The 14,315-nt window shown below is 37.7% G+C and overlaps 1 protein-coding gene across 3 annotated transcripts; it reads left to right on the forward strand.

Annotated features, from left to right (window-relative positions):
• Positions 1-3,396: 3,396 nt before the first annotated feature.
• LOC127794252 (copper-transporting ATPase RAN1) lies at positions 3,397-14,224 on the forward strand. Of its 3 annotated transcripts, XM_052325195.1 has the most exons (10): positions 3,397-3,841; positions 6,429-7,055; positions 7,690-8,119; positions 8,379-8,569; positions 8,663-8,704; positions 11,591-11,649; positions 11,755-12,097; positions 12,526-12,723; positions 12,821-13,078; positions 13,479-14,224. In XM_052325195.1, exons 1-10 carry the CDS (start codon positions 3,530-3,532, stop codon positions 13,953-13,955), a joined length of 2,937 nt encoding a protein of 978 aa, XP_052181155.1. In that variant the 5' UTR covers positions 3,397-3,529; the 3' UTR covers positions 13,956-14,224. The 3 variants fall into 3 exon arrangements, with proteins under 3 accessions (XP_052181155.1, XP_052181154.1, XP_052181157.1); XM_052325194.1 differs by having other exon boundaries at positions 3,398-3,841; positions 8,379-8,704; XM_052325197.1 differs by having other exon boundaries at positions 3,700-3,841; positions 6,418-7,055; positions 8,379-8,704.
• The last annotated feature ends 91 nt before the right edge of the window (positions 14,225-14,315 follow it).

Consider the following 14,315-nt stretch of genomic DNA (forward strand, 5'->3'; position numbering starts at 1 on the left):
AAACCAATCCAACAAGCTCAATTCACGAAAAATAGTTTAAACTAGCTCCAATTATACAAATTAACAATTAACAAATAAAAATAGACTTTAGAGGTTGCACAATTTTTTTTAATATCTTAATGATTTATTTGATCACGAGTATTAAAAGCATAACCCAAATCTCAACTCATGCTAATTGGGTTCAAATTTTTATAAAGAAATGAAATTATTAAAACTAAAGGCCACGTAGTAACCTTTTATTCAAATAAGTGTTCAAATATATTTAAATCTATGAATTTTCTTATTTGACTATAATATTGAATTTTGAGTTTTGTATGTTCCAATTAACTGAAATTATAAATCGTAAAGGAGATCAGAGATTGTGCAAATTCATATACCGAGAGTTAAGAAGTGAATATTGTTGAAATAGGAATATAACTTGTCTATCAAATACAGCAGGAAATATTAGCAACACCCCGTACCACTAACAGCAACTACAAACCACAATTATAAGTCTAGCCAAACAGCAAAAAGTAGGAAGAACAGCAAACCCAGATGTCGGCGAGGCAAACAGCAACCAGAGGAGATGGGTCCGTCAAACACCACTGGAAATGGAAATTGACGAGAGGCAGAGGGGTATTGATGACCGAGCCACATTAGGTAACGTTGTTCGAAAAATAGAAACACCCCACTAGCAAGCTCCGACAATTGTTAACGCAGGATATAACGGTCTTACTCCGACAAACGGTGACCTCGATCTGTCAAATCTGGTGAAACTCTGGAAGGTATGTGCTCTTTGCGACTGGAAGACTTCGGGAAAAATGAAGACATTAAAAATTGAGTAATGATTGAAAAATAGAGGCTCGACCAGCCTTTTATAGTTGGGTCGAGGGCACCGAATAACCTCTACCTTCAAGACAACATTGAATACCAGAGTAATGGTTGACGCTTCAAACAGTTGAATTGGTCGAAATAAATTAATGATCATCTGTTTAGAATCCTGTTGAAAACTAAACCATCACTGGTGGAGAAGGTAAATAAAAAAATAAAAATAAGAAATTATTTTTTATATAAAAATATATATATAAATCGACCCGACCCATTCGTTTGATCGAACGAATGACGGCACACGAGGTTCAAGGAGTTCACCTGAACACAAAATTTAGTTGCTTTTTAAGGGCTAAACCCAGATAAAATGAAGGAATATAAATACCTAGTCTACCTCTTTTCACAACCAATATAAATACCCACCCAAACTGGCACTCACTCAATCAGACACGCACGACAAATATTAGATAGGAGAGTTGAAAGATCTGACAATTGTGTGTATAAAATGGATTTATTTTAATAGTGATATCTCAGATTTAGTTTTAGTTTTAAAATCAAGGATGTGTGGTTTACTGAATCCCGTGGGCAATTTATATTATTTTTGCTTACGTTACATACGTGCAACGTCTCTTTGTTATGCCACGCGGCACCCAATGAATGAGTCAAAAATAAGCGATTTTAATTTTGATTTCCCTTTTTTCTCTCCTCTCTTTTTCATCTGTTCATATTTTGTATATCACGGGAAATATTTTTTCAAAAGTATAATTTAGCTAAAAGAAAATACATTTTAAAAACATAAAATATAAATATATAGAATATAAATGAACAAATAAAAATGTGACCGGATCAGAGTGGAGACGGCGGCTGCAGCAGCCTCCACCAATGAAGCTGATAGCCGAATCAGATGGGTTCAGTCCACGCAAGACAATATTAGTAGTAGAGTAGTCGAGCAAGATGGCGTGTGATTGCAACCACGTGTCAGGCGTGCGTTAAAGTGGGAAAAAGAAAGTGTATTTCCATGCAATCATGCATTACGTTTTGTCATTGATTGCTATAGTCTTTCTTTTGGCGCTCATAATTAATGGAAGGCAAGTCATATTCCAATGAGATGAGCTGAGATTAGATAGTGGGCAAGGCATGCCCCTTTCCATTCCCCCCCAACAACAGCAAATGCAATTGTTACTTTATTTTTTTTGAAAAATAAAATATCTTTTCCCATTTCGCCCTTATATTAACATTTCATAAATTTTTTAATTTTTTTTTTTTGGGTACAGGACAAGTCTAACTTCGCGTCCAAACACATCCAACTGCCCATGCCCTGTGCACACGATGGATCCCTTCCGAGTCCTCTTCCGCCTGCTGCCCGTTGCCCGTGGCCTTGTCTGCCACGACGGACGCGCCTTTCCACCGTTGCCGAGAATAACTTACGATTCCGTTACACCAAAGCCCACCAATACATCCTTTAATTCCAAAAATGCCCTTCCTTGTGAAGCTCGCTACATTTCTTGCTTGTACAAGACAAAACAGAGAAGCCTTGCCTTATTGGTTGTCCCGGGAGCCGAGCCGAAACCGAGCGAAAATGAAATGAAACGGGCCACACGAGAAGCACGTGAGGAGGGGCTCCCCTCGATCCGGTTCGTTGCACCCACCTCCTCTACCCACTGCACTCTGTATCTTCGTCGGTTAAGTAAAATCCTACTACTCGAAGTGGGTGGATAGTTGCGTAGGTTTTGTTAAATTTTAGTTCTAAAACTTTAATAATTGAAGACAAATTGTCTTTATTTAGTAAGAAGTAGTTGACTTAACCCCACGCAGACGCATGGGGTAAAGATCTAGAGGTGGGCTATTGAAATGGCTATCAATTAAGAGTGTCCGTCCTCTTGACCCTCCTTGTTTTTGTTTTACTGTATTTGTAAGAAGTTCTGCTTTTTCTTTTTTTTTTTTGAAAAAAATATTTAAAGGAAACATATATATGACTTAATACTGTTATTATTGTTGTCATTCTTTTTTTTTATTATTCATTTCATTTTTTTTGTACACGTAAACTTTAATAGTATTTCAATAAGTTAATATAAATTTTAATTTAGCTGGCTTAATTCCTAGAAGTCTCTTGACAAATGAAATAAAGAAGAAAAGCAAATGGAAAGAAAAAAAGAAGGTGGTGAAATAATTATTAATAGGATAAAAAGCTAAAAAGGGGGGTGTGACTGGATTAGCATAGATAGCAAGATGAAGAATGGAAAATAATAATTAGATTTGGATTAGGTGAGGTTGGTTGAGTGAGGTGGAACGTCTCGGTCTCGGTCTCGCCCTAAATCCCTATTTCCTCCTCCCAAACGGAACGACCCTAAATTAGGGAATTAAATAGAAATCACTGAAATGGATCTGCTAAATTCAGATTACTATGTTTGTTTATATTATGTTTCATCTAATCTCGATCCCGCGTATAGACTGGTCCAACAACTGTACTACCCATTGGGGGCGAAAGTACAAAGGACAAGTTAGGGTTTTTTACCATCCTCCATGGCCATATCCGGCAATTCAGAAGAATTTCTCTTTCCTCTGCCCCCAGCTCCTTCAAATTGTTGCCTTCTGCGCCTCGCTTTGGCAAAGTCCTCTCTCTCTATTCCTCCCCGTCTTCATCTTCTTCCTCCCCCTGTTTTTCTCTCTCTCTCTCTCTCTCTCTCTATATATATATCTATACACCTTCCGTATATCTGGAATGGCGCCGAGTCAGAGGGACGTACAGCTGACGGCGGTGGCCGGGGGCTGGGAACGGGGGGCGACGGATGAGGAAGCCGGCGACCTCGAGGGGGTTAGGCTTTTGGACTCGTACGAGGCTGCGGCGCCGGCGGAGGACGAGGGTTTGGGGAAAGGTGCTAAGAGAATTCAGCTGAGGGTCACGGGGATGACTTGTGCGGCTTGTTCGAATTCCGTGGAAGGGGCACTCAGGAGCGTCGAAGGGGTATTATGGGCTTCCGTGGCCCTGCTTCAGAAAAAGGCCGATGTCGTTTTTGATCCTAATTTGCTCAAGGTTAGTCTTGATTTTTGGCTACTGTGTATCTTCTGGTTACGTTTAATTTGGGACCGATGGAGAATCGAATGTCTGGTTATGATTTTTAGCTGCTGTGTATCTTCAAAAATTCGTTGATTGCTAGCTCCAGGTGGTGTTTTGTACTGTTTGAACTTGGTCTTCGCGATCTAATTTTGTCGCTGTGGTGGTGTTTTTCTTGGATTTGATTCTCTGATTTCGGTGCAATTGGTGAATTAGATTAGATCGTGCGTTAGTTCATTTTAATTGAGAGATCTTTTCATGTTTCTCTGTATTTCCACTTTCTTAAGGCTTGTTTGGGCTTTACGATAGCCCTATGTTTTAGGTGGAGCCGTGGAGGTTAGTGTAGAAAAGTGCTTCCTAGACTATCTAAAAGTAATAGTTGGCTGATGAAACAGAAACATATTTTTTGTTAAAGAATATATTTAAAATAGCTATAATCTGGAAAATGACAATAAATGATATTAGTTATATTGAATAGAATTGCATGTAAAATATTATATATTCTATAAAATTAAATTACAAGCATTGTTGTCTATACTTTAAATTATCCTTTTAAGCTTTATTTTGTCAAAATTACTTGTTTTGTAAGTGATAATTATCATGGAATTGTATAAATTCTTAGTTCTTAACTCTTAATTGTAGCGTTACATATTTATACAACTTAAATTCCAAAGTTCATTTCTTGCTTTCAAAATAATAATCAACAATCAGTTCCTTAAAAAATTGGTTGCGGTCTTGCAGAGCATAAAATGATGCTTCTAGCAAAAGCATGATTGTAGATGAGGTTATGCTGGAAAAAAGTTTTTTTTTTTTTTTTTTGGAGTTGTTACCAAATTGTCAAGATTATCTTGCTTTTGGTTCAAAAGAATTTTGAACCTAAAAGTAGATTTGGAAGGTATTGCCAAACGGGCACTTACTCTTTGTTTAGTTTCAACTGTACTTGACTAATTGATTATATGTGGGTTTATATTGTGAGCTGTAAGGCCAAGTGTTTATTTGCTTTGTTTATCTGATCCATCCATATCATGGCATTGTATCTTAATGTTCAATTTCTTGGAATTTCATTATTTTGGAGTAGATTTTTTCTTTTAAACTGTATGGTGGTCTTTTTGATTTACATGACTGTTCAAATGCTTGCTTATTTGTCAATGAAAGATTAAGCTAAAACTGACTATATTTTGTTCTATTTGAAGGCTTCAGTGGCACATATTAAATTTGCAATTTTTGAAGTCCAAGGAGTAAATCACTCCTTGTTTGGTGGTTTGTTAGGGCAACCCTAAAAGAATTAAAAAGAAAACTGGAAAAGAAGGAAGAAGAAACACTTTTTCTTTTCCTCTCTCTTGTAAATGTGTCCAACTTAGGTTGTTTATGTTTTCACTTTGGAGCTAAAACTCATGCTTGGCACATGCTTCGAAGAAAGAATCCATGGCTATTATCAGAATCATAGGGGCTGTTTACATGTGGAAAACTGGAGTAGTTTTTTCAGAAAATATCTCCAGAAAGATAGAAAATTGAAAGCTATCAAAACAAATTTTTTTCTTTTCTAAATTAGAGAACAGAAAACAAATTTTCTGTTTTGCCAATTTGTTCTGGACTTCAGAAAACATCTAAGAAAACATCTAAAAGATGTTTTCTGCTGTTTCCTTTGTAAATTTTAACTGTGGGAAAACACTTATTTCCAAGGGAAAACACGGTTTTGTACTAAACAACCCCTGCTTCAAATCCTCCAAGCTGCATATCCTTTTTTTTTTTTTTCTGAAGTCTAAAAGTGGTTTCATATTTAATAGAAATGAATGCATTTTCTATTTTTCTCTGATTTTCTGTAAAAATGGAAACATGGAAACAAGGATGAAAACTGGAGATGGGAAATAGAAAACATTCTCCACAAGTAAACAGGCCCATAATCTCTCTCCTTTTTTGTTTCCTTTTTCTTTTTCTCTCTTGTTTTTTGTAGCACGTGATTGTCTGTGTTGGGATCTGTTGGTTAAGTTTGTCTGTCTGAACTAACTTGTCACATTTGAAGTTGGTAAAACCATATCTTCTTGTGGTTGTTTAAATTTGCTGTCAATCTGTTGCTAAGAAAGCTATGCAATGTAATTCTGGACTGGATTTATTGGTTTCAGCATTAAGTGATCAAACCTGTCAGTTTTGGAATCTTCTGTTCTACATATAGTCTTCACTCAGTTATTCTAGTAGATTACTTTGTTTCCTTTTGTACTTTGTTAGGTTTTATACTTTTTACAGATGTTATTTAAGTTTCTTGTTAGTTGTTACCATGGACTCACAGTGTCATGAAGTATTTAAAATATTATGTTCTACTATGTTTTCCCTTTTTTGGTTTATCATTTCTATATTTTTTGTGGTTATAGATACAGCCTATATTACAACATAATTTTCTTCCAGTCAGGTTCTTGAAAACCTTGGATGTTCATTTACACACACTATTCTTGGTGCAGCTAGGAATGTTGTCTTGATCTTTTTGTTTGTATGGGCTTGCTTCTAGTGCTTAATACCACTGATTAATGTGAACATGGGGTAAATTATTCTTAATGAAGTTTTATTTCAGGAAGAAGACATCAAGGATGCAATAGAAGATGCAGGGTTTGAGGCAGAAGTTCTATCAGAACCCAACAAATCTCAAACTAAACCACATGGAACCTTGGTGGGGCAGTTTAGTATAGGAGGTATGACATGTGCAGCTTGTGTTAACTCTGTTGAAGGCATCTTAAGAGATCTACATGGAGTAAAAAGGGCAGTAGTTTCTTTGGCCACTTCATTGGGCGAGGTTGAGTATGATCCTAATGTAATAACTAAAGATGGTATTGTCAATGCTATTGAAGATGCTGGTTTTGAAGGTTCACTTGTTCAGAGCAGTGAGCAGGATAAAATCATACTAGAGGTTGCTGGCACATCGAATGAGTTGGATGCCCAGCTTCTGGAAGGCATACTCCGCAACTTGAAAGGCAACTTGAAAGGCATAAGGCATACTCATTTTGACAGGGCATCAAGACAACTAGATGTTCTCTTTGATCCTGAAGTAGTTGGTTCTAGATCCTTTGTTGATGCAATTGAGAGTGGTAGCAACGGAAAGTTTAAATTACATGTGAAGAACCCTTATACAAGAATGGCTTCTAAAGATATGGAAGAATCCTCTAACATGTTTCGGCTCTTCACTGCCAGTCTCTTTCTCAGTGTAAGTAATTGCTTATACATTCACACTTTTTTCATATATTGTTATCCTTTTTTTCCTTTGTAGAATTTACTTTTTTAACTCCTATCTCTTAGCATATTCTGTGTCTTATAGCTTCCTTGTAGATGGCTCATTTAGAGCTTATACTACTATTTGCCTTGAAAATGCAAAAGTTGCTCTCCTAATTGATGTTTGATATATTGCTTTTTTGTTCTCGTATTTCATAAATACTGTATTTAAAATTACCAGTGGAGACCTCTCTTTCTGTATCTGGAAATTGATACACTAATTCTGGCTTTTTCAAATGTAAAATTTTGAGAAGTGGACAACTGCAATAACATATTTTACAAGAACATCTATTTTTATTAGTCAAAGAGGATCTATGTAGATGACCCAAATAGTTGGGAAAAAGTTTAGCCGAGTTGAGTTGGGCCAAGTATCCTTTTTTTCTTTCCCTTAGCCTGTTATTGAGTCATTTTCGCAGCTTCTCAGAATCTCTCTCGTCCAAGCTTGCCACTTACAATAGCATGCCATGAGATCCTTTCAGTGGAGAGCTATAAGCAGCAATCTGTTACCAACACTTTGTCTTTGTTTTCTAAACATGTCAAATGTTGACTCCCCTATATTTTTGCCCCAGGTTCCTGTCATTCTTATGAGAGTTGTCTGCCCTCGCATACCTTTGTTGTATTCATTACTGCTTTGGCGATGTGGACCATTCCAAATGGGTGATTGGTTGAAGTGGGCATTGGTTACTGTAGTTCAATTTGTCATTGGGAAGCGTTTCTATGTTGCAGCTGGCAGAGCACTTCGACATGGTTCAACAAACATGGATGTTTTGGTTGCATTGGGTACCTCGGCTTCTTACTTCTACTCTGTTTATGCACTTTTATATGGTGCCATCACTGGGTTTTGGTCTCCAACATACTTTGAAACAAGTGCAATGCTGATAACATTTGTTTTATTGGGAAAGTACCTGGAAACTCTTGCAAAAGGGAAAACATCTGATGCTATAAAGAAGCTAGTGGAGCTTGCACCTGCAACAGCTATATTGCTTGTTCATGACAAAGGTAAGCTTGCCTAAATTTTTTCTTGGTTGTTTTTCGCTCATTTAGACCCCATTGCCAGCTAAAGAATCAGGCGTGCATGGATCTCATTTTGATAAAAGAATTTTTCTTAATTTGTTATTCACCGGTACAATACATTCACTGAAGGAAACACCAAAAGAAGGAAAAGAAAAAACTAATTTTACTTCATCTGTTGTGGAAATAGATGCTTAAATAATATTCAAAATCTTGACCTTCAGGCTTGATTTTGTTGGTCTTGTAGGTGGGAAAATTGTTGGAGAGAGGGAGATAGATGCATTGCTGATTCACCCTGGGGATGTGTTAAAAGTTCTTCCTGGCACAAAGGTTCCTGTAGATGGGACTGTTGTGTGGGGATTGAGTTATGTCAATGAGAGTATGGTGACTGGTGAATCTGCACCTGTACTGAAGGACATGAATTCATCTGTTATTGGAGGTACAATGAATTTGCATGGTTCCCTTCACATTCATGCAACCAAAGTTGGATCCGACACAGTTTTGAGCCAGATAATTTGTTTGGTTGAAACGGCTCAGATGTCTAAAGCTCCCATTCAGAAGTTTGCTGATTTTGTAAGTATTGGCCTGCCCCTTCTCTATTACGGTTTTACTTTTAACATGGCCTGGTTACATTTTGAAGTGCTTCTCTTGCTCATTGAAGCATATCTCTGCTTCTGTCAGATAGACTGACACTGCCTTCAAAACTATTAAGAACTATACAAGTTTGTCAAAACTTTCCAAACTGTCCCTTACTCAACAGTCAGCCAAATTATCATCTTAATCCCTTCCACTTGTGAACTCGCTATTGGTTTGGTTGATCTTTTATGTATTTGTGTTTGCCTTTTAGCAAGTTTATCAATATACTATAAGGCTATTGTTCTGTAATCACACACTGAGCTTGAATCTGAGCACTGTTGAACTATCGGTTGGCATTACTTTTGTTAATTACTGTTGAAGTTATACCCAGAAAAAGACCTCCTCAAGCATGTTGGAAATTCATTTGGGGCTAAAGTAACCCTTTAGACTAGAAAAAGGGTCTGGGAAAGAAACAAAGATAATAGAGGGAATAATTTCCTCAAAGTAATGGTCTAAGGAGTCAGGACACCTTTTACAAATTAAACAAAAAAGGCTGTTGCTGGAGAATAAATGGAGGAATAATTGTCTCAAATAACTGGACAAAAAAATGCTGTAATTGAAAAAGAACCAGAAATGGCTGAGCATGTGCGTTCAATTTAAGAAATTTTGTTATCAATGCTTTTACTTCTTTTCTAGCATAAGCATTCAATCTAAGAGATTTTGTTCAAGTCTAGACTCTTTTTGAAGACCATTTGTATTATCTTAATGTTAGTGCAAAAGTGAAACATCTTAGGTTTTGGAATATGTACAAAGCATGGATACTTATCAGGTGCTGTATCTGTACATATGCATAGTTTACCAGATATTTTTGGATATGCCCTATACTTCAAAAAGTTCATCATTATTTAAAAATAAAATATTTTAAGAAGTAACTAATTGCTTGTGCACTTGGACAAGCAGTCAAGCACTAAACGCATCTTGAATATTGACATGTGTGGCATTTTCAGTGCTTTAGTGCACTATAGTTATTAGGAAAAGATAACAAGAATTTTAAATACTTTCAAATACTTGATAGAGAAGAAGAGTGGAAAAATTTATGGGAGACAAAATAGTCCAAGTCCATGTTGTCACGGTTTGATCCTGACAAGTCTTCTTTCTTCCTATTCGCTATGAATGGGAAGATATCCTCTAACGACTAAGTAGTGAGGTAAGGAAGAAATTAAGTAGATAGAGAGAAGTAAGAGAGAAATAAGGAGAGAAAGAGACTGTGAGAGAAAGGATGATCCGATATTCTTTTCATAAAAATCTGGGAAATGGGTAGAGGGGAATTTATACGACCAGCCAAGGAAGATTCCTTACAGCCTGGCTGTTGTAACTGCCTCTGCCAGCTCGCTCCACTTGCACGTGGATTCCTTTGAGCTAACAACCTCTAACAAACTAGAAATCACAGCATTACAGAAATTGAAATGGCTGAAATAACACTAACAGAATAATACTAACAGAATGCAAGAAGTCAAAATCAAGATTTATTCCCAAAGTATGTCTCGTAGCGTGACACATGTCCATAAACCCTTTGTTGTTAAGCATGTTTGTAAGCTGTGAACTGTTTATTGGACACTAGTTTAGCAGATTTAGGACAAACTAGCTACCCTGTGCTGACATGATACCATTGGCATCCCAATGGTAACTTCTCTTGAAAACTTGTTTGAATCTTTTTAAATTGGCATTCAGGTTCAACAACTGAATTAGCTTCACAATTCAATGGCCTCCAGTCTAGCTTGCTTTCTGTAGTGTGTCTCTCCAGAGCGACAAGGTCTCTGGGATACAAATACTCACCAGAATGAGGTTTCTGGAGGTGAAGTTGATGGAGAGAGATTGGGGTAGTCCAGAGGATAGAGTGCGGGAAGGAAGTTAGGTAGGCTGAGAGGTGTGGCGAAGATAGTTTATCTGTGTCACTCTGTACATCCTCAAATGCACGTGTTAAACATTGTCAGAGGGCACTATGCACATCCTTGAATGCCAGGAGGAATCCTGTGTGTTGGGCCAATATGTGAAGGTGATCTCTCTGATGCCCCAAATCTTTCTCATGGACTGTCGCGAGCCAATAGCCTTCGAACAAAGGGGACATGCTCTGTCATGGAAGGTTATTGTGATCCCCAAGATGCTGTGGGAAGAATGCATAGGTGCCGTGATGTTGAGTGAGAAGGTTGACACACCTTGGCCTCTAGGGGCAAGATCAAGGGACCTTGTCACAATGGGCAAGGTTGAGGGAACTTGTGAGGGACAAAAAGTGTGAGGCATCAACTGAATTCAAGGCAACTTGTCTGCATTTTGAATTGAGTTGAGTAGTGTGCTGTTTTTGCATTTGGATCAGTATATCTCTTGGATTATTCAGAAATTCTTAGTTTCATGTTGTTTTATACTTTCTTTCCAGAATGTTTAACGTCATGCTATTGAGTTTGATAAAACTCAAAAAAAAAAAAAAAAAGTGATGCATGCCGACTATTATTGCCTCAGTAACCTTTTCTTATGTGTATATTAATCTGAACATTTCTCATAACCATATTTCAGCTACATGGACTCTTGCTCTAATAAAATGCACTCCCAAGTCAAGGAAATCAAGAGATGTAATTATTAACATGAAACACAACATTGGTGGATGCACTTATTATCTTGAGACCGTTTCTTCCCCTCATTTTGCCTCTAGTCTTTACAAAAAAAAAAAAAAATTAAAGATTAGAGAAGTACTGGACATATCAAATTGCCACCTTTTTCATTCTGATGGGTTTGCTTCTCCAGTTACTAATTTTTTAATCCGCAATATTTTATGCAAAGCTCAAACTTTGTCCTTGTTCCTCATTCTAGGTATGTTTGTGATTACAGGTTGCTAGCATATTTGTCCCAACAGTTGTTGCCATGTCATTATTGACATTATTGGGCTGGTAAGTTAACAATGAATTAGCGTGGCATGGTCATGTTGCCCATGGCTTAAAATATCAGCAGGATATCAATTCTAATTCTTCTTAAACTCTTAATTTTATTTGTAGGTATATTGGTGGAGTTGTGCAAGCTTACCCAGAAGAATGGCTACCAGAAAATGGCAATTACTTTGTTTTTGCTCTCATGTTTTCTATTTCGGTTGTGGTGATTGCATGTCCTTGTGCTCTTGGCTTGGCCACCCCAACTGCTGTCATGGTTGCAACCGGAGTTGGAGCAAGTAATGGAGTGCTAATAAAAGGAGGAGATGCATTGGAGAGAGCTCAGCTGGTTAGATATGTGGTATTTGATAAAACAGGCACCCTAACCCAGGGAAAAGCCTCAGTTACAACTGCTAAAGTTTTCACAGAAATGGAACGTGGAGAATTCCTTACATTGGTAGCTTCAGCAGAGGTAATTCCATGTTTCTTGATTAGTCAACTTTCAATTTTTTTTACAGCTGTTTATCCCCTTCCTCTGCTCCAACCCTTCCTGATTTCAGTAACAGTGCTGCATATTAACTACACAGGAACATTTGCATGATCTATTTTGTATAGTGTTATTTCTAAATGGCATTATGAATCATTATGAACAGAAGAGGGCATTTAGCGTGCAGGAAGAGATAGGAGATCCCCTTCATGCAATTGTAGAACCTGGCTTCCTGAGAACTGAACTGAAATTAAGAATTGGATAGGTTTTTTTCTTGTTCTTTTTCTTTTTGTTGCTCATGGGGGTTGGTCTGGTGTTTGGTGTGAAGGAGGTAACATATTCAACGTCAAAGCAGTAACAAAAAAACAAAGAAAAAGTGAATGACCAATGAATTTGTTTTGTTTCTAGTGCAGGCTAGCAGTGAACATCCATTGGCAAAAGCGATTGTAGAATATGCACGCCACTTCCACTTCTTTGAGCCTTCCACTAGCAAGGATACAGAAGACCACAGTGACCCATCCAAATTTCCTGCATGGCTTCATGATGTCTCTGATTTCTCTTCACTTCCTGGCAGAGGTGTACAGTGCTTTATTGATGGAAAGCTCATTTTGGTGAGTTTTTGGGAATAACGGCTCATTCTCTGTTTTTTTCTTTTGCTTTTTTCCCCTCAGTAGGTTTTAATACCTTTCCATTATGCATGCTGAACAGGTTGGTAATCGGAAGCTATTATCTGAAAATGGGATTGCCATTTCAACTACTGTAGAAAAAATTGTGGTAAAATTGGAGGAAAGTGCACAAACAGGTATACTTGTTGCTTATGATGGCACGCTGATTGGTGTTTTAGGGGTGGCAGATCCACTAAAGAGAGAAGCTGCCGTTGTTGTGGAAGGCCTTAAGAAAATAGGAGTTAAGCCTGTCATGGTTACCGGGGATAACTCGAGGACAGCTCGAGCAGTTGCTAGGGAGGTCAGTTTGTTTTTGTTTTATTTATTACATTTGTCGGAATAGAAATGTCTGATTGGGATGATTGATGTTTCCAAATTTGATTGGTAACAGTACCAGGGCTTGTTGGTCTGGAGATTTTCATGCTGATCAGCCTAGGGAACTTACCAAAGAATTAGTTTTTCATTAAAAAACTGTTTTTAATTTTTTTATTGAATTGTTTTTAGAAAAATAAAAAGCAGCGGGGGCATTATAACATGTCTGTTCAACTATTGAAATGAATGCTGGAATTCCGAAAGGATTGGCTAACCTTAAATTGAAAATAGGCCACAGGATTGCATACCTCCAGAGTGGTTTCGGTGTAATAATTTTTCTTGGTGATGTCAGTACTGTAGTTATAATAGCATGTATGTTGCTGACACAGGTGGGCATTCAAGACGTTTGGGCAGAGGTGATGCCGGCAGGAAAAGCTGAGGTCATCCGTTCATTTCAGAAAGATGGAAGCCTCGTGGCCATGGTGGGTGATGGTATCAATGACTCTCCCGCCTTGGCTGCTGCAGATGTTGGTATGGCGATTGGGGCAGGAACAGACATCGCCATCGAGGCTGCTGACTACGTATTGATGAGAAATAACTTGGAAGATGTTATCACAGCCATCGATCTCTCGAGAAAGACATTCTCCCGTATTCGATTGAATTATGTCTTTGCAATGGCCTATAATGTGATTGCAATTCCTGTTGCTGCCGGAGTTTTCTTCCCTTGGGTAAAAATCAAGTTACCGCCATGGGTAGCTGGCGCATGCATGGCTCTCTCATCTGTAAGTGTTGTGTGCTCTTCTTTGCTTCTTAGGAGATACAGAAAGCCTAGACTAACCACCATACTAGAAATAACCATCGAGTAGGAGGGGAAAAAGAAAAGAAAAGAAAAGAAAAAAATCTGCCCTCTGCTTCTGAGGAAGGAAATTGAAATGGATCAATTTGGAAGCGGATGATATCTGTTATCCCAGTTTTGTGTTGTATTTTTTTTTGTGTAGAATTGACACATTCTCAGAGGGGTTCTTTCACCCAACCCATTCAATGTAAATGCCAATTTATTGTATCATTCTCTTTTGCCCCGCTGTTCTTGATTTGAAATATATCGATAAAGAGAATCAACGCTTGTTCCGTGATATCCCCCAGTCGGTGGCTTAATGGAACAACTGCACTTGATGTCTTATTCTCTTCGAATATTCGGAAAATCCAGCCTGAATTTCAGTACAAGG

The sequence above is a fragment of the Diospyros lotus genome, chromosome 2 (assembly GCF_014633365.1).
Source record: "Diospyros lotus cultivar Yz01 chromosome 2, ASM1463336v1, whole genome shotgun sequence".
Taxonomy (NCBI): Eukaryota; Viridiplantae; Streptophyta; class Magnoliopsida; order Ericales; family Ebenaceae; genus Diospyros; species Diospyros lotus.

Bases quoted from the DNA above. Each gene is read 5' to 3' on its own strand.
- LOC127794252 (XM_052325194.1), top strand. From the start codon at position 3,530: ATGGCGCCGAGTCAGAGGGACGTACAGCTGACGGCGGTGGCCGGGGGC. The intron at 12,098-12,525 runs GTAATTCCATGT...TTTCTAGTGCAG, and splicing joins CATTGGTAGCTTCAGCAGAG to GCTAGCAGTGAACATCCATT. The intron at 12,724-12,820 runs GTGAGTTTTTGG...CATGCTGAACAG, and splicing joins TTGATGGAAAGCTCATTTTG to GTTGGTAATCGGAAGCTATT.